General features: G+C 44.6%; 2 protein-coding genes across 7 annotated transcripts in view; one reads left to right on the top strand and one right to left on the bottom strand.

Moving 5' to 3' along the window:
- Window positions 1–19,842, bottom strand: part of dac (dachshund family transcription factor) — a 281,299-nt gene that overhangs the window by 104,597 nt on the left and 156,860 nt on the right. For all 3 annotated transcript variants that reach the window (XM_031989689.2, XM_031989688.2, XM_031989690.2), the window contains one exon: window positions 479–555. In XM_031989689.2, the coding sequence (XP_031845549.1) occupies window positions 479–555 (77 nt within the window). The remainder of the gene's footprint in view (window positions 1–478; window positions 556–19,842) is intronic.
- The window catches only part of LOC116432589 (uncharacterized), a 316,706-nt gene that overhangs the window by 199,805 nt on the left and 97,059 nt on the right, over window positions 1–19,842 (top strand). The window contains exon 7 of one of the 4 annotated variants that reach the window (XR_012999340.1): window positions 15,977–18,083. The exons of the other annotated variants lie outside the window; for them this stretch is intronic. The gene's annotated coding sequence lies outside the window, so the exon portion shown is untranslated. Of the gene's footprint in view, window positions 1–15,976; window positions 18,084–19,842 lie in introns of those variants that run through there. 4 annotated transcript variants of the gene reach the window in all.

Here is a 19,842-nt window from a genome sequence, read left to right as displayed (position 1 = left end):
AATCTCACTCTAAAAACCACGAGTATCACGAGTTCCAATGCAACAGCAATGAAAGAATCGCATGAAAATTTCCTTGCTCCTCGAATAACCGATTTCCCCGAAAACTAAATCAATCACAGAGTGAAATCTCCCAAAAGGGGTGAACATCCCCAGAAACCAACCTCTGGAAGCTCCCGAATTCCCGGTAGAATTCCTTCGAATTCCCTATAAAACCGATACCGTAACGTCGATCGATTCGAAGTGGGACGACGCTCGATCGACGACTGTAATGGCATCCATCCCCGCTGAGAACGATCGTTCGAAGAAGATCGCCGGCGATCTAGCGACGGCCTCGAGTCACGAGAACAGCGCAGCAGAAGGATGGACGCATCGTTCGCGTAATAGTACTCGGGCCCCATAATACCGCGCCGCGTTATTCGCGGTATTATCGGCCGATTACAGTAATTACGGTAAACGAGCGTACGCGTATTTATCTTACCATTGTGCGAGCTCAGATCCCTGGGTTTCTGGTCCAATGCGAGCGCCCTCTCCGCGTCCCCTCTCTCCTCGCGGAGCCTGCAACCAGACAAACCACACACAGGAAACCTTTAGTATATTAATTCCGGCGGATTGAAATCGGCCGAGAGCGGAGGTGGACGCTCTCGGCGCGCAAGGGCATTAATTAAATAATTATTCTAGTCGCCGGGGACCGCGTGGGAAGATAAGTGGCGGTCTCGCGGCTCGCGGTAACATCCCCGTTCGTGACGACTTCGATCGATTCCACGTTTTTCCGTTTTCTCTTTGCCTTTTTCGCGAGACGTTCGTCTGTCAACGAATCATCCTGCTTTCTCTTTCTCTTTCGTTCCGCGACGGGGAATCAATTTAGATGGAAAGTTTGGTTAACCTTTTGGCTACCGTGCGACAGTATCTGCGTGTTTATTTTTCAATGATACTGGTATTTATAAATTCTATGTAATCGATAGTTGTGCACGTGACAGTCTAATATAACGTAATTAAGTAACGGATGATTCTATCAGGCTCAAATCGCAGGGATGTATATGATATGCAGACTAGAATCATAACATCTGGGCTAGTCTCGATAGAAGGTTAATCTATAAGTAATTATTAGAAAACCCGGAGAGTTTGAATGAATTTTCAAGCTAACAGTTGAAGTCTAGCTTTATCCTAAGTATTGACTCTTAACCCTTAGCACTCCAGGTTGTTTTGTAATCTATCAGCAACTGTAACTAATTTTTATAGTATTCCTAGCGAAAATGAGGAATGCTATAAACGCAAAAAATGTAAAATTTGGATCTGTGGAAAATCGAATAATTTTAGGTTAGTTTCTTTAAGATTCATTGAAATATTTAATATTATAACTGATGCGATATTGGAGCCTAGAGTTCAAAGGGTTAATATTGAATCTACTTCTCATCTAACGAGACAAACGCAACCTTGCAGATAGCATAATAAACCGACAGAAAAATAGATTATAAATAAAACCAGAAGAAACGGTAGAAAACAGTAACATTAGAAATAACGATCATCTTCAAAAGATGAATCCCACTTTCACCCAATCAGTACGACTCCATTCCAAAGGACAATCCAAGCATCACCGAGTCACCTTTCCCTGCGACCATTCCTCCGGTCGCCGTCGTCTCGCGAACGAAGAAATAAATTCAGCGAAGGGTAAAGGTTGCGAGGGTACAACTGTCGGTTCCGTTCGGTTCTCGTTAAGAGACAATTCGAGGATCGTAACGACGACCGTTGGGCCGCGGCCCAGCCGTTCGCCGGCTTTAAATGGTCGCGCGGAACGAGGCGACGGGTCCTACCGGTCCCCTCGGCGCGCGAGAACTCCCGCAGCTCCGATATCTTCCCTCTCCCCCCCTCCTCTCCGCGTCCCGCGTTCCGACGGCGCGCTCGGCCGGGCTCTTTTATTTTCTTTCGGTTTCCTCGAATGTTCGGCTTTACGAGGGCCGGGCTCGTTAAGGTACACCAGCGAGGCTTTATGCTCCCGCGCCGCGAAACTTTTAATCTCGCCCCTATATTGTTCGGCCCTCGCCGGGGGCTTCGGGACGCGGCCATAGTCGCCAGCGAGAGCTCGGTAGCGCGCCGGGGATCGTTAAGATCGGAGGACCACGCGAATCGTTCGTGAGTGTTGCCGGCGTTCTCCTCTTTTCTTCTTCTTCGCGTCTCCAGGATATCGCGGGACGCGAAGCTCTCGGGAAACGGCGCAGATTCGGGGCGGGTCTGCGCTGTTGTGTTTGGATTCGAGATTTTTTAATGTAGATTGGAAGCGAGGCTATTGGGAGATAGAGGAAAAGAGGAAAATTAGATGAGTATGTATATGACGTGGAAAGAACGTTTTATCGTTTGTGCTTTCTTTTGTAACTTCCACCCCATTGACACGTTGTGTCAGTCATGGATGTAACATGCTTAACACGTCGAATGCCATGGGGGTCACCGGTGACCCCCACCAAATCGAGTTGCTATAGTTCACTCGATGAAACGACGATTATATGAAATTTCTATATTATAAATAATGCTACATGGTACAGTGACATTCAGCTAGATGAACGTGGAATAGCAACAATGCAATTCGATCGAATGATTTAATATATTTTTTCCATTTCAAGTATTTTGTACCATGACATCCTGCGGCATTCGACGTGTTAATAACGTAACTAACTTGATAGTTAAGGGTCGTAACGTCAGATAGTGAATACTTGCTGCTTTTCTTCGCTGAAGAATAACTTGTTAGGAAAATTAGATGATGTAGATTGCTTGTAAACATCTTTAGAGGAAAGGAGAACGTTTTATTGTTTGTGCTCGCTTTTGTAACTTCCACCCTATTAACGTTAAGCGTCAGTCACAGACGTAATATGCTTAATAACTAACTCGATAGAGTAATGCAAGGGTCGCAACGTCAAACAGTGAACTTCCTGCTTTCCTTCGTTAAAGAATAACTACAGGAAAATACGTTTCAACCCCTAATTCCCCAACCTCCCGCTTCCCATCCAGAGAAATAGAAATCTCCATAAAGAGAAACATCTCCATAAAGAACCGCAGTCCAATAAACACTAGAAGCCAACGTTCGCCCTAAGAGCCGTGAAATCGGTAGAGATTTATTAACCCCAAGGTCATCCGCGCATTTACGAATTTATCCCCGAAGAAGCCGCGTTAGGTTGGAAAAAGAGGAAGAAACGAGTGTTTCCCGGGCGATTAGGCTCTCCTACCAGGCTCGTTCCTTTCCACGTTCCGCAAATTATTCTCCCGGGTATACTTTTTCCGGGCAGGTCCCCGCGCGGGCGGGGGCGGGCGGCCTCTTCGCGCCTCGAATCGAACCGCGGACCATTAAGTAAGAAGTTAATATCATTAAACATAATATTGGGCGCATCTGGGAGCCGCAGAGCACTTACCGAGCCCGGGCCGCTCGTCTCCGCCGCAAACCACCCTCCGACTATCGCCGAGCCGCCCCCCGCGATCTCGTTGAGAACCGACCCGCCCCCGCCGCCGCTCAGGCCGTTTCCACCCGCGTCACGGCCCCCTCGAACCTTAATTTTTTAATGAGAAAATGCTTTCAAAGAGCCGGAGAGAAATACCGTGGCGCGTCCACGGGCGATAAGTTACGGCCCCGCTCGACCGGAGGAGGAGAGACCTCTCGATTTCTTCGTATCTTTCAACCCCCGAGCTTCTCTTTCGGGGGAATGACTTTTTCTTTGGTTTCCGGGGACCTGGGGGTAGGCTTGCTGATTTATTTGTTGTAGCAACTGCGGACGGAGGTGACTGAGTATTGAATATTTGTAGTTGTGGTTAGTTGGAAGGGTTGTTTGATGATTTGATGTGGGTGATTGGGAGAGTGGGAAGTTGGGGGATTTGGTAGTTGGAGGAGGGGGAATTTCCAAGTTGGAAAATTGGAAGATTGAAAAATTGGGAGTTTGCTAGTTGGAGAATGGGAGAATTTCCATATTGGAGAATTGGAAGATTGAAAAATTGGGAAGTTTGCTAGTTGGAGAATAGAAGAATTTCCATGTTGGAAAATTGAAAGGTTGGAAAATTGGCAAGTTTGCTAGTTGGAGAATAGAAGAATTTCCATGCTGGAAAATTGGGAAGGTTGCTAGTTGGAGAATGAGAAAATTTCCATATGGGAAAATTGGAGGTTTGAAAAATTGGGAAGTTTGCTGGTTGAAGAATGGGAGAATTTCCAAGTTTGATAATTGGAAGATTGAAAAATTGGAAAATTATAAAACTAGAAATTCATAAAATCTCTCTAAGACGAAGCATCGCCAAAATACGAATCCCAACTACATTCCAACGATCATCGCCGAACTTCCAAATCATCCCCACCCTACGTCCCGAGGCAGAAGGGTTAAAAGACCCCAGAGCCTTTCGGAATCAACGAAAAGCATCTGCCCGAACCTCCGCCAGCAACGGACATAATAGAAGCAGCTCCTCGGCGAGCCTTCGATATCGTAACGACTTAATTTTCGGGCATAATTAAATTTTAATTGGTAATACGAGTCGATTAAGATGGCCGATGGGTATCTCGGTCCGCCTTCGTAGCCGGCCTCGCCCCCGACGATGCTTTACCCGCTGGACCGGCGAATTCGAGCGGCAACAGGGATACGCTCGGCGGATTCCTCCAAGATCGCCCATGCTTCGTGAACAAAAGCGAACGAGTAACAGACGAAGACGGAGTGATGGAGAAAGCTACGGGAAAGGGTTGACGATGCGGAGAGAGCTAAAGAAGACAAAGAGGGAGCAACACAGACAGAGATGAAGAGAGAGAAAGAAAGAGAGAGAGTAAGAGAGAGAGCATAAGAGAGTAAGAGGGAGAAGATGGTCGATTCGCTTAGACGTCGCCGTAACCAGGAACCCGGCTGGCGGGGTTATTAAATTTGTAATTAGTCGAATATTACGGCGAGCGTCGCTGCTCGTTCCGCGTGTACATCTTCACGGTTCCGGGCCGGGTAACGTTTGCGTGCCACGTTTACCCCCGTGCGTTTACCGACGCGTTTACCTGGCCTCCTCGCGTGAGTAGACACCTAGACCCACGCCGCACCGCGCCACCCTTTGCGCGCCGCGTTAATACATCATGGGATTTCATTACGCGCGCCCACGGTTCGCCCGCGCGCGGAAACGCTCGCCCCGATAGTCGCGAATAATTAGCGTCGTCTTGCAGCCACGGTTAACTCCCGCCCGGGGGTCGCAGCTTTCTTCGAAGGATTCTTCTAGGGTTGAGATCTTTGGGATTTCTTTTGTGAGATGGAGGAAGGCGTTTGAGGAGTTTAGTTGTGTGATTTGGTTGGTATTTGTATCTGTTCATCTATGCATAGTCTAGATCATAGACTCGTATTGAGATTCGAGTTGCATAGAAGCATCGAGAAAACAATTGAAGTTAATGTTCTAGCTTCTGAAATTATTATATATGTTAGGAAGCTATAAAAACTATAAAATTTAATATTATATTTCTTGCAATGCATCAGGTTGAGAAATATTCAAATAAAATAGCTTTGTTCCTCAATATACGCGTGATTTCTCATCGACTTAGTTTCACAAACTATCGATTCTATCTCATCAGAAAGTGTTAAAATATTTCCAATGAAAAACTTCCGACTGCAAAGGGTTAATTCTCTACAATCTAATTATTCCTACTTCCCTATCCCTACCCCAGAAAAATCTCAAAGAAATAAATCCACCCCCAACACCCTAATACTCCACGTTCACCTAAAAACCACAAAAAGCCCAATCAGCCTAGACATCCTAATTATTCCTGTCGCTACCCCCACGAGTTCACTCGAACCAACGTCCAACGCGGTTCATCCAGTGTTCAGACCACACGAGTCTCAAAGGGAAGAGCAACAAAGTGTTCAACGAGCAATCAGGACAAAGACGTCCGCGATCACGGCGAATGGATCCGTTTACGACGGCGAAAGTGGACCGTGAATCTCAATTCCGCGCGACGGGGGTAGGACCGGTCGCCGCGGCATTAAACGCTGCGTCTCGAACGGCAGCGGATTGAACCGTATCAATCCCCGGGCCCCGTCCATTAACGTCCCGCGAGCACGTACGGGAACTAATAAGCCGAACGAACGGCGCCCTTCTCCAGATCTTTGCCTTTAATTTTGATTCGGTAATGACGAACACACCGCGGGGATTCCCTCCCCCCCGAAACGCGTTCTCGGGAACGAGCCCGGCCGCGCAGCGGGAGCTCATTAACAGGCGTATATCCCGAGAGCTGCGCGAAGAAAGCGCGCGTGCGCGATTTTCGGATCGCGGGACGACCGTCTTCCTGCCGTGAGTCGTGCGCGCTCGCGGCTCTCGTCGATCGCTCGCGGAAATTGATCGTTGACGCGCTGTGCCGTCGACGGTTGTTTCCTGGAGAGTCGAATGTTGTTTGCTGTTGTTTACTATTGTTTGGTATTGTTTGGTATTGTCTCCTAATATTTACTCGCCATTACTTTCTAATATTATGTATTTCTTACGATCTTTTAGTATTTCTTATTATTTTCTAGTATTGTCTATTTACACTGAAACTACTAGGGATCAGATGATCAATTTGTAATTCTTTCTTTATAGCAGACATTTCTTTGAGGAACTGTTAAATGGATTTATCTATGGTTTAAAAAGAACCAATGCGTAAAGAAACGTTAATTTGCAGTTCTAGGACGCTGTAATTCTAGTAAGATGCGCAACATTTTCCATATACATTGTTCTGTTTCCCTTCGTTCGCGTTTCCTTTCCACGTCACTCTGTCTATTTCCTTTGTCAAATACAAAGGGTTACATTCATAGTAAGCAAACACCGATTTCCTATGCATTTCTCCTCATCCGTCTCTCTCGCTCTCTCTCTCTCTCTCTCTCTCTCTCTCTCTCTCTCTCTCTCTCTCTCTCTCTCTCTCTCTCTGGCTCCCCTTTCCCGTTCCAGCGGCCGCGAAATCGTATTTTTCATTAACGCGCCAGCTCCCGGCTTTTCTTTGTGCCGCGGCGCGCCAAAACACGGCACACGCGCGCGGCCCGGCGCGTGTCGTTCCGTTTGAAACGAAAAAATCAGGAAAAATACCGAGTCAAAAGGATCGGGCGCTCGCGTTCCGATAATGACGGGGAACAGTTGTAATTTCCAGGGGGTGGACAAAGAGAACGGGGCAAATTGGCGAAAGTATGCCGGCGACGCCGGTTTTTCGACAAACGAAAGCCCCTCGGGGCCGTGCTCCGGAATATTTCACCGCGAGCTAGCACGGAACTTTCCGCCCCGCGAATCGAACGCGACGATTGACCGACCCGGCCGGTGTACCGCTTGCCTGTGACCTCTCGTCGTAATTTTAATTACGCTGGAATCCGAGGCCCGATTCTGTTACACTTTCGCTGAGGGTGGGAAACGAGAAAGGGAAGTTCGCTGGGGAATGGAAGGCGAGCGGGAAATATGTGGACAGGTGGGTGGATGGATAGGCAAATATGTGGAGAAGTAGAGAGGTAAGTAGATAAATAAAGAAGTGGGTGGATAGCTAGATGTATTGATGAAGAAACAGGAAGATGGATAAATAGATAGATAGATAGATAGATAAATAGCTAGATAGCTGGATATATAGATATATAGATATACTGAGATATAGATATATAGAGATATAGATATATAGAGATATAGATATATAGAGATATAGATATATAGAGATATAGATATATAGAGATATAGATATATAGAGATATAGACATATAGAGATATAGACATATAGAGATATAGATATATAGAGATATAGATATATAGATATCACATCTATATAGATATAGACAGATAGTTAGCTAGATAGATAGATATATAGACAGAGAGTTAGCTAGATAGATGCAGAAACCGAAAAATAGATAGATTGATATACAAATATATAGATACATTTCCAAACAGATATCTATTATTACCAAAATTCTGTCGACTATCTATTTCTAGATATGTATCAATCTATCTTAACGTTTATCTATCTACACATCTACGTATCTATCTATCTGTCTATTCTTCTGTTTCTCCACCTATCTATCTACATTTCCATTAAACAAGAAGAAACAAAGACACAAAGAGAAAGGAAGGTCGTAGCAAAGGGGTAGAAGCAGGGAGTCGCCTGTCGCGAGAACGACTCCGCACCCCCGAAATATCCGTCGAGTCGAAATAATAAACGAGTCGGTTTGGCGCGGAAAGGGGTGGTTCGAGCGGCCCGGTAACGGGATCCAAAGTGCGCGATCCTGAAAACGCGACCCTCAGGGACCGTGACATCCGAGGCGAAAGGGGTTCCGTCCTCGGGACTCGTTACTCGAGTCCCGTCCGCGGAGAGCCTTCGCGCCGCCAAGGATATTCCTTATTCCAGCCCGGCCGTCTTTTCTTCCCCGGTAATTACGGGCGGAACGGCCCGTCGCGGGATCGCGTTACTCCGCGAGATGGAGGAATCATTGATTTTCTTTCGGCACTTCTTTCGTGCGCTCGCGAAATAGTTTCCTCGCGTCTTCAACGTTTACTTGATTGTTCGATAGACATTACTGTAGTATCTAGAATTTTTCGCGTAGGTTAAGGTATTTTTAAGAAAAGTGAATGTATGAATGAGAGTTCGAGTGAGAAGAATGCTTGTAGGGGAGAGAATGATTTTTGGGAGGGAATGTTTGTGTGTTGGCCTCCGTGGCATTGAGTATTTTTTGCGTATTGTCCGTGGTTTCCATATTTCATTAAATACATATATCTATTCCCAGTTCTCGATTACTGAAGATCCACCTTTTGATTATCTATAATATAGTAACCAGTATATCATTATGTTATGGGTATACATGGGAACAGTTCGATGGATTCGAATAGCATAGTTTATGCAAACAGGTTAATAAGCAAAATCAGTTTTCCGCACGGTAGGTTCGAACGTCGAGAGTTATATAAGCAAAACAAGGTATTTGTAGTAGAATAATAATTCAGCACGGTAGCCGCAAACACGTTTGATCCGAAGGATACATAAACGTTTCTCGTTACGATGAATCAACGTCTCGAACAACAACGGTCTCGTTAGAAACCGTTCGACGGAGTCGAGGCGGGCTCGCCGGTATATAGAAACGAATCGTGCAATAGCACAGGTAGTTACGGTTTTTCTCGGTGGCCACTGTAACACCGATTGCAAGAAATGAGCGGACGTTTGAATGGCCGTCCCGGGCAAAGTAACGCGAAGGGAATATAATAGTTCGTGGCTCGGCGGAGCGTCTAGACTCGTTAGCGTGTCCTATTGTCCGCGGTTTGGGCCAGTTCTTGCCGGGCTGCTCGCCGTTGCGAACGGGTTGGAGTCGGGAGAAAGAGAGAAAGAAAAAAAGGGAGCAACGGGATGGAATAAAGGAAGGAAGCGAGACAAAGAAACGTGGAGGGAGAGGGAGGGAAGGAGTTACGGAAGAAAGAGGAATAAAGGAGTATAGAGAGGAAGAAGGGAGATAGATGGGGGATGGGTGGATAGATGGAGAATCAGAAAAGTGTGAGGAAAGATAGATAGATATATAGATAAATATGAAAATATAGGAATAGATATCTAGATCAATACCTAGATAGACAAACAATAGAAAAATAGAAAAATAGATACCTAGAAAAATACCTAGACAGATATACAATAGAAAAATACAAAAATAGAAGATAGATAACTAAACTATATTCACCAGATACATAAGCAAAAAATAAAAAAATAGAAGACAGATAACTAAACTATATTCACTAAATCTACAAACAAAAAAGCCCAAAAATATCTATACAGAAATCTACACAAACAAACAACATAAAACTTCTGCACAGCAAAATAAAAAACAAACGAAAGGATACATATCCAGAAAATTAGAAAGCCAGACAGAAAGACAAACCAAAGCAGGAAGAAACCAAGAGAAACAAGAACGAACTTAAGGAAATAAAAACATCCGAAAGAATCAGCTCGACACTTCGTCCGAGACGAAACCGAAGCAACACCGTCGTCAAGCGGAGAACGGTCTCGGCACGGACAGACGGCTAATTCAAACAAACGAGAGTCGCAGAAAATATGAGAAGCATAATTCAAGATAGATGCGCTGCCGCGAGGGTGAACGAGAAATTGGTTTTCGGGATCGAGAAGGTGGCCCGAGGATCGCAGGACCTTGGGCCGGAGTGTCAGGACCGCCGTTCCGTCGGACGTTAGCTACGGCCGAGGACGAGGGGCCAACGGAATCGAATTACACCCGTCACGCGCCCCGGCTTTTCGATTTCTGCCGGATACTCGCGAATATTATCCGACGTATCGGCAGACGGACAACATTTATCAAACGCTGCGCGCGCTCGCTGCGGCGGTGGCGGGGCGCGCGGGGGACGATTCAATCAGCGGATGCCTGAGATTCTTGGCCAGGACCTTGCTCGTCGATCAAATCGATCCCGGCGAAGATGTCCGCGGTATTAATCCGGCGATTCCAATTTTTCCGCTGGCACGTGGGTCGCTGGAGATTCGGAATCGGGCGGGGAGAGTCGGGGGTGAGCTTGACGTAATGGTTTTATTGTTTTTTTAGAGCACTGTGCTTCGATGTTGATGGATTTCTCGTTGTGGGGGTTGTTGTGAAGTTAAAGCTACTGGATGAGTCAAAGTTTGTTTCGTGGATATTAACCTTTGCACTCGAGAGGCGTCTTTCAGTCGCCACTGGATTCGACCCAACGAAATGATAAAGTTTCAGATTCAATATTACATTTTACATAATCAACACATGGAACATCGAAATAAAAGAGTTTCTCGCTTAATTTATACAAGGTATTTCTTTATGTCAGTTGTAAAAAGTATCATTGGTATATTATTATTATTATTATTATTGATATATACATATATATCCAATCAATTTTAGAGCTCCAGCTAATATATATCGTTGATCGTTGACCAGAAAATAATAAATATTTGTTGAGAAAAATATTCTCGAGTGCAAAGGGTTAAGAGGTTAGTTTGACTGGTAGATTTAGTGTTAAAGGTTAGGGACTGAATGACTGCAGATTCGTGAAGATTTTATGATTCTGTGTGACTTTGTTGTGTGATTGTAAATTTTGTGTGTTATTGATGGGGGAATATAGAAGTATGGTAAAGATTTCTTATTAAAAAGTCTCTGTAATGGTTGAATGATATGTTAATCATTGAGATGTAATGGGTTTAGAGTAATCAATTCATTAGTTGGTATAATTGAGTTACAATAGGGTCGAAGATTTCACTGTTTCATTAATTCCTCGTTTGCAATGTAAAAAGGAAAGAACAGTGGAAACACAATTGAATTCGATAAACATGAAAGTTACTTTTTACATCGATTCAACGGAAACACTGTTCCATTCTAGTTTTTTTCTATAGATTTTTGCAAATGAAATTTCGTTTCCCTGTTATTGATGTTTGGCGTGCGGAACGAGCGTACGTTTCTAACGGAAATACAACACTTTTTTCTTTCGACGAATTGTTAAGCACGGAGCGCTGTAAATGATAAACCGATCTCGAATAACTATTGCGGGGCGAGGAGTTAATTTTCATAAAAAATTCGGGGCTCCGTGTAAACAATTTAGCGAAATAAATATGGCATCTTTTTTCGAACAAATTTGCTCGTTATCGAACATCAACAGGTTACGCAAACACTATCGGTGAAAAATTTGTAGCACCTTCCGCTGATCGAACGTTTATTGCCATACTTTTAATTACGATTAAAACACCGGTGCTCCGCCGCTACAACAGAATAATAATATTTCCCGTGGAACAATTATTTGCTCAAGGAACGATTTAAAATCGCGACGCGCTCGAAACTTTTCAGCGGCGGCTCGCAGCGAACGGTCTAACGGCAATTAATTTTTTTTCAATAATTTCGTCTCGCTGCTCCGCGCGACAACTGAGTTCACTGTTGCGTTACCACTGTATTTAATCAATCATAAAATGTCCCTCGCGTTTTTTAATCGTCTTCCACTGCGCTACAAGCGCCACGCTTTTTAACTACCCCTTCGCCTATTTCCTTCGCGGCTGAATAAATTACAGTTTCTCTGGCAATTAACTAGAAAGAGCAAGGGAATGAAATATTAATTATAATTCTAAATTCATTGATCCTTGGCACTACAAATGGTTTTGTAACCTATCGACAACTCCAACAATTTTAGAGCTCCAGCTAATATAATATATTTTATTATTAAATATATTATATATAATATATTATTATTAGATATATTATATATTATATATTATTATTAAATATATTATATATTATATATTATAACATTCCTTAGAATGTTGAAATTTGGATTCGTGGAAAGTAATAATCTTAGGCTAGTTTTTCTAAAATTCATTAAAATATTTAATACTGCAACTGGTGCAATATTGGAGCCTACAAGCGTTCTTTCTAGACATTATTCTATTCCTCCTAGAAAACTACAACTCAAGAAATCACCAAAGTGATTCTAAACCAGAATATTCCAATTCTTGTTCGCAAAATTCAATAAAAATCGACCACTCACCAAATAATGTCTAAAAACTTCAACATCCCTCAAATCAGCTAAACTCCAAGTATCAAGTGTTAAACTCCCAAAATCCTGATATCCAGATCTAAACTCGAATCCAACCCTTCGAAGGATCAATTACCACTAAAAACCACCCTCGCCCCTCTTCGACGTTCCACCTCAACACGCGAATATCCGAATGCAACCGAGAACAGACCCAAAATCAACTTAAACCACCCCAATCCCCGATTGAATCGCGGGACGTTTCTGCCCCTTAAAAATCCTAACTTCCCAAATGGCGGGTCGACGGGATTAGCCCGGAGAATAACACGGCTGAAATTCGAAGGTGGGACTCCGGTGTTCCCGGGGACTCGTTAAAGACCGTCTCCCATACTTATGCAGATTTGATACGGCGCTTAAAGAGCGAACGGCTCGCGGGACGTGTCGCGCGCGCGCGCGACCTGCGAGGGATTCCCGCGTTAATTGCGACGTTTACGCGACTGTGGGGCGGGCCAGGGGGTGGTTCATTGTCGTCGGGGGTGAGATCGTTCCCGCGACTACTTACGACAACGGCGTCACGTCGCGAGCAGTTCCTCGTTTAGGACAAAGCCCGGTCGCCCCGCGTGAAATCGGCGATCGTTCCATTTTATCTACGATTCGAATTCATTGATCGTCTTCTCAAAGCTGCGATCCTGTAGATCAGTTTTTTGGAATGAAAGTTTTTGTGGAATGTTTAAAAATTTGATTGCCATGTTATCTGAATTTTGGTGGCATTATTTTCTAAGTAAATTTAAGCATTCATTGGTGACGTGTTTGACGAGTCGAATTTTGTTGGATATAGGAGATTGCTTCGATTTGAGTTCATTGATCTCTATCTTCCCAAAGCTGCGATTCTATAGATCAGTTCTTTTAGTAATTAATATAATTTTCCAAAAACAATTCGGAAACTGAACAACGCTCGTCTATTTCTACAAAAACAAATTTCAATCCTTTGACTATAAAAATTGTAACAATAGATTATTTTCAGTTTCTTCAGACATTCATTACAGTACTCAAACGAAACTATTTTCAAAATCATTTCGAATATTCAAAGCTTTGAAAATATCAATGATTGCTAAACAAAAAAATCGAAACCAGCCATTTTATCTGGTAGGGTAGTTCTAGTGTTAATATTACAACTGGTGCAATATTGGAGCCTAGAGAGTTCAAAGGGTTAAGAAGTGTACCGGACTCAAACGGTTAATTGTTTCGATGAATGCAATCTGCTTAACCGTATTTTCGTTGCTCGTTTCGTCCACGATCCGCCACCATTCTCCACCATTCGCCTCCCTCGCCGAAAAGATCTTTCCCTTTCTCTCTTTCACTTTTCGGCCGTTTGACTAATAGATCTCAGCGGCAGTCACGACGCAGGCCACGGCGTAGCTAACTCCTCGCGTCGGATCCCCACCCCCGTAACGAGTCGTGATAAATGACGAGCGGGACCCGGAGCAGCGACGATTGAGATTAATTTCTCGTTGTACGTCTTGCAGCGGGCTTTGATACGCTCGTGGTCGAGTTCATTTCTGGGGAAAGATCCGCGAACGCGGAGCGGGAGACCTCGCCAGGGAAGAAACGAAATTTAAATCGAAACAGGGGAACGGTGAGATTTAAAAAAAAGATCGTCGTTCGGAAGACGAGGAACGAATACAAAATTCAGTAGCAACGTTTCTCATTTTTATACGCGATAATTAGATTAAATTCCGCAGGAATTTATAATTCGAAAAATTACTTGGAAAGGAAGCTCGATAGAATTTTATTTCGCGAGGCAGATTTCATTACGTCCGCGTGAATATTTATACGGCGTTAGAATTAATTGAAGTTTCTTTTTGGCCGGATTTTATAGATTAAACGACGCCATGAATGCATTAACTTCCGCGGTCTAATGATAATATTCGTAACCTTGACGCGGAACTCTTCATCCAGCTCCTTTTACAATGCGCTGTTCACCTGCGACTACACCGTTGCGTCGTCTATTGTTTCATCCCCCTTCAGAGGTGAATTTTATTTAATTAACCCCTTGTCTTATAGCTTCTTTGGCCGCCGCGCGTGTCGGTGGGTTGCTTTATCGTTAATAATTCCCCCGCGACGAGAGGGAATTATTCAGGTTGAATAATATTCATAAACCGTCGAGTCGGACCCGATAGAAGCGACTGGTTCGACGGATAAGTCGACTGGAAAAGATTCCGTTGTCGGCCTTGTTACTTAACGGTCGGTATTTATAAATTCTGCCCACAGGAAACACAGAAAATCGAGTCGCTGAACGGCGGCCGCCGGCAGAACAGGTTTCTAATTTAATATTTCAAGTTCAACGCGTCGGATAACTCCCCTGAATTTCCCCGCGGACAGTAAATTCGATACGCGCAACTGAGACACCGGAATTCGACGTATTTATAGCGCGACGCCGCGGAAATCGTCGGACGATTAATAAAACGCGAGCTGAAACCGCGTCCGCGTTGCTCGAATGAAATGTTTTACTGCCACTGACGACCGGCCAGCGAAATCCCGAGCACTTCGACTTTATCCACTAAGACCACTCGTAAATGGTATGAAATTCCACTTATTCTCAACATCTAGAGACTCCCCGCGATCCTCCATTGCTAACACTGAAATTAACTTCAACGATCCCTCAACGAATCTCCCTCGAACCTCCATTCACGCAACGCATCGATCACCTTAAACAATCAAACAAAACGCATCAAACTGAATCAAATCAAACCAGAACACATTAAAACAAACAACCGAGCTTCCCAACTCGTCCAACCGAACAGTCCAAACCCAAACTTCCACATTCCCACCCCCTTTCACCCCTATCCAAGAGAAAACCTAAGAAACTCGCAGGCGGAGGCTTCATTTACACGTCACAATACCGAAACAATCTCATTCCCATCAAACGCACCCATCGCAGATTTCCTCCGCGACATCCCCCTGCGCCAGTTCCGCCCCCCGTATAATCGATAAGCGGCGGGAGGACGCGAGAACGGTACGCGCGCGGAAGCGCAAAAGGCGAACGGCTCCGAAAGATCTCCTTACGTTCCCTTCCCCCGTCGGTCCCCTTCGGTTCCCGGCGAACCAGCTAATTATGTATCCCCTGCGGGACCCCCGCAGACAGGAAATGAGACTACCCGAGTTTCCATTCGTCCCGTGTACACGCGTAAATACACGTACACGCGTCTCCTGCGGGGAAAACGGGGAGCGGCGTCGGGCGGCCGCTTAAAACGCTCGGCCTGGAAATACAGTCGGATTAAGGCCGGCCCGGGGATATCAGATACGACGCCCGGCGATAACCTCCGACTTTATATCCGAGCAGGACAGCGGTTTAATTAGACGACGCCTGAGATTCCGGCTAGAAACGTTGATCGAGCTAAATTGTTTTCACGGCCGTTCCGGGCCTTCCTCGGCTGCCACCTTTGTCCGGACGTCCTATCTTTCGCTCTGTCTCTCTGTCTCCGTCTGTTTTCCGAGGGTGTACGAGTGTCTTTTTCTGTCTTTGCAGGTTGTACAGCTTTGGAGACTCTATGGGCGCCGGGAGAAGACAATGCTGATCGACTAGTCAGATATCGGAGCGTTTGGAGAGGATTCCTCGGGCTCGATCTTTAGGAGACGGAGCTCAGTTTGATCAAAGGTTTCCGGGATTTTAAGGTTATGGTTTGTCTTGCAGGTCCTTAACGAGCCCGGAACACCGGAGTCAGCTTCGAATTTCAGTGTTGTTCTTAATCCGTGATTGGAAGTTAGGATCTTTAATGGGAAGAATTTTAGGGTGTTTAGGTGGTATTTGATGGGGATGGTTTTTAGTCGTGATCTGTTGAAGGAAATTGGAATTTAATCAATTGTATTGATTGGTTCAGTTTTGTGCAATGAGACGTTTGTCTTGGAGATCGAGTCGGGTTGAATTGATGGATTGGCTTTTGGGGGTTGAGTTTGTTTGTTTTGGGAATAATTTAATTAGTAATTGTGTTGTTAGTGTTATTGGTGTAAGTTCATTGGTTAATGGAGAGTTGTCAGTGAACTGTAGGAGTTTGTATTAGGCTAAGTGAATTTTATTTTTCAGTGAAGTTTCGGTCTGTTTCTCATGAGCTCCGTCGGCGTTTAAATTCTTCGATCACGATTTATTAATATTTTGAAGACGTACACGTCTCGAGGGAAGCAAAGACACAAAGAAAACAAGGCTCGAGAAGCTCTCTCGACGCGTCAGAAAAAGAAGCAGGAAGCCGCGACGAGTAGTTGTTTGTTTAGACAGGTTTAAAGCGCTTTTTATCCCCCGCCAACAACAATCTTATCTCGATACATCTTGAACGCATCTCGGGACCACGCGACCGGCTGAATACACAAAGCGTACCGCCGCACATGGACAGTGTTTCGAAATTCGAACGAAAAGCGGAAACAACGCGAGCCAGCCTCGATTCAGCGTGTCTAGATTTCTATTACACTGTTCTATCAAACGATAAATCTATCTTCCGACAGTATTCTCTATATTTCTACTTCCCTGTGAACAAACACATCGATAAAGCTACTACAATTAAAACACCTTACCCTACATTTAACCTCTAATTCACTAAAACGATCTACAAAAATCACAGAAATCTCCCTTGAAACAGTGCGAACGTTCGTCTATTTCCAAGCTGTAACAATGAAAATAATTACAAGGAGAATGGATAAACAAATTCAATCTAATCCTAACCGATAGGCAATTCTTAAGTTAAACAGTTAAACTATTAACCCCTTGACCTATGATATCTTCCTCAACTCTGATCGATACGACTACTTTGTCATTAATAATTCATTGGAAAAAGAGAAAAATTCTAAGCATATGTGGCGAAGATTTCAAACAGAATTCAACAAGCATGAACACTACTCAATTCTATTGAACCCAAATGAAATGTTATTCTTCTGTTATCACTTGTTATGCATCAGAGCAAACACAGACACAGGATGCGCCCAAAATTTCTCTTTTCTCCAATAAACTGTTAACAACAAAGTAGTCGTATCGATCATGGTTCTGAAATAAATCATAGCGCAAGGGGTTAAAAGGGGGTAGTTCTTTTCTTGTTACCACTCGTTATGCATCAGAGCAAACACAGACACAGGACGCGCCCAAAATTTCTCTTTTTTCCAATAAACTGTTAACAACAAAGTAGTCGTGTCGATCGTGGTTCTGAAATAAATCATGGCGCAAGGGGTTAAAAGGGGGTAGTTCGGCGAAATCGCGGCACGCGTCGCGTCGTTTATCCGCGCGAAGATAGTCGGCCGCGGCGCGTTCCCGTGCGATACGTCATCCCCCGTTGGCGGCCGGGGGTTGACGTTCGCCGCCCCTGCCCGGCGAGAAAGCCTCGAAAGCATTTTTCAATTCCGCGGAAAACTTTACGATAGATATCTTCCCCACGAGAGAAGCGGCCGCGCTCCGCTCGCCAGAAACATTTGTACATAAATCTGAAAATTATGAGCCCTCGTCGTCTCCCGGCCCCCTCCCGCGTCGCCGGCGCCCTCACCCCAGCAGCCTGCAACCCCCGCAGCCGGCCGGCCATATGCCTGCCAACGCGTAACGGAGAGATAACGCGGAGAGCAACCACTCGTGAAGGCAACCGCAGCCGCACGGCTGCGTATGCGCGTGAAACTGCAGTCTTGGAACACGGCCGATACGCTGTACAGGGTGTTTCCGAAGTAGTGCGACTGGGGAGGAAGCGAGGTGATGGGGAGAGTCGGTTGGAGCTGGGAAATAGCATAAGTTGTGGGAAACTCGGTTTTTTCATACTAAGTGATCTATTGATTTCATCGTTTTGAGATTGATTGAAGATGCTTCTCGGGGAAATTATTGAAGACATTCCCGTATGTGAATTGAATTGTAAATTAATTAGTATATTAATTGAACTGCTCGGTAGGTTTGATACTGGAACTGAAGATTGGATTTTCGTTATCTTGAAGGCATTGTATATTTGAAGTGATTTTGATAGTTTCATTTTATTGTTTGATGAAACTGGGAATTATATATTATTAGAATTTTTATATCAAATGCTCCGTAGTTCTAGTGCTAAATGGAGATTGATGCACTGCGTGTGAGGAAGTGGAAATGGTGTGTCGTGGACAGACGTGTTAGACGATTCCTATTGAGTAACGCAACATGTGTAACTAATACTATTATATATAATTATTTAAAGTAACATTGTATTATTGAAAACTAGTCCAAGTCACATAATACATTTAGTAACTCAACTCTAACCTCCATTTGTTCAACATTTCAAACGAAAGAGAAATTTCATATTTCAGCAAAAGCGTTAACACTAGAACTACGGATTTAAAACGATTGATATTCTCGGTTTCCTCAAACATTCATTATAGTATTCAAGTGAAGCTATTTTCAAGATCACTTCAGATATTCAATACTTTTAAGGTACCAATAACTACAAAACAAAACTATCTAGTGTTAAACACCGTTACCTCAAAATACCGGAAACACAGGAAAAAATCACATCCCCAGTTCTCCACATAGAATAATCTTCTCTCAGACTGCACCAGAATTTCGGAAACACCCTGTACACGCTTCACTCTCGCGTCGTTCCCCGCGTTCTCTTGTTAGCACCCTCTCGGTTCACCCCGCGGCCGTTTCCAGCGGAATCGGCCACGGCCAGAGAAAGCATTCCCGTATAAATCAAGATCCGTGGAAAATAAAAATCACTTTCGCGGCGGATCGGTCGATTAAGGGGCCATCGATGGCCGCTCGGGGACGCGCCGCCGGTAGCCGGTGCGCTTTTCATCCCTATTTTCGCTCGCGGGGCGGCCGGGGAAGGCGACGAGGCTTATCGCGGTTTCGAATGGACCGATTTCCACGGGGGTTGTGTCACGGAATCGTCGGCTCTCGGGTGTTTTTACCCTGATCCCGTTCCCTCGGAGACTTTTTTACGGCGCGCCCCTAACTCTGCCTTCCTTTCGCTCCCTTGTAAACGTGCGACTTCTCGACGCGACTCGGGACACTTGGCTTTTCGGCGTGGGTATGCATTGCTGGAGTTTGATGAGGTCGATTCCATTCTGAATCTATTGTTGGGAGGTTCTTAACCTCTCGCGGAAATGAATTCTGGGATTTGGCATTCCTCGAGAGAGATTTGGGAAAGTCTTGAGGGAAGAATTCTGTTTTGTATGTACGGTAATTTTGTTTATTGATAATTTTATAGGGAGAGGTACACTTCGAAACGATGTAATATGCGTGATGCAACGAGATTATCAATGTGTGAAACGTAACATTGACGATTTGGGAATAAAACGTCTCGACGTAGGTGCGTCTTTCCAGCGCAAGAGGTTAGAGCTGTAGATCGGTGATTGTAGGATAAGTATGGAGATGGAAGTTAATTAAGGAAAATCTGAGCTCTT

This window comes from Nomia melanderi, chromosome 9 (genome assembly GCF_051020985.1).
Source record: "Nomia melanderi isolate GNS246 chromosome 9, iyNomMela1, whole genome shotgun sequence".
NCBI lineage: Eukaryota > Metazoa > Arthropoda > Insecta > Hymenoptera > Halictidae > Nomia > Nomia melanderi.
The sequence above is the reverse complement of the archived record's forward strand: the minus strand, read 5'-3'. Positions and strand labels throughout refer to the sequence as shown.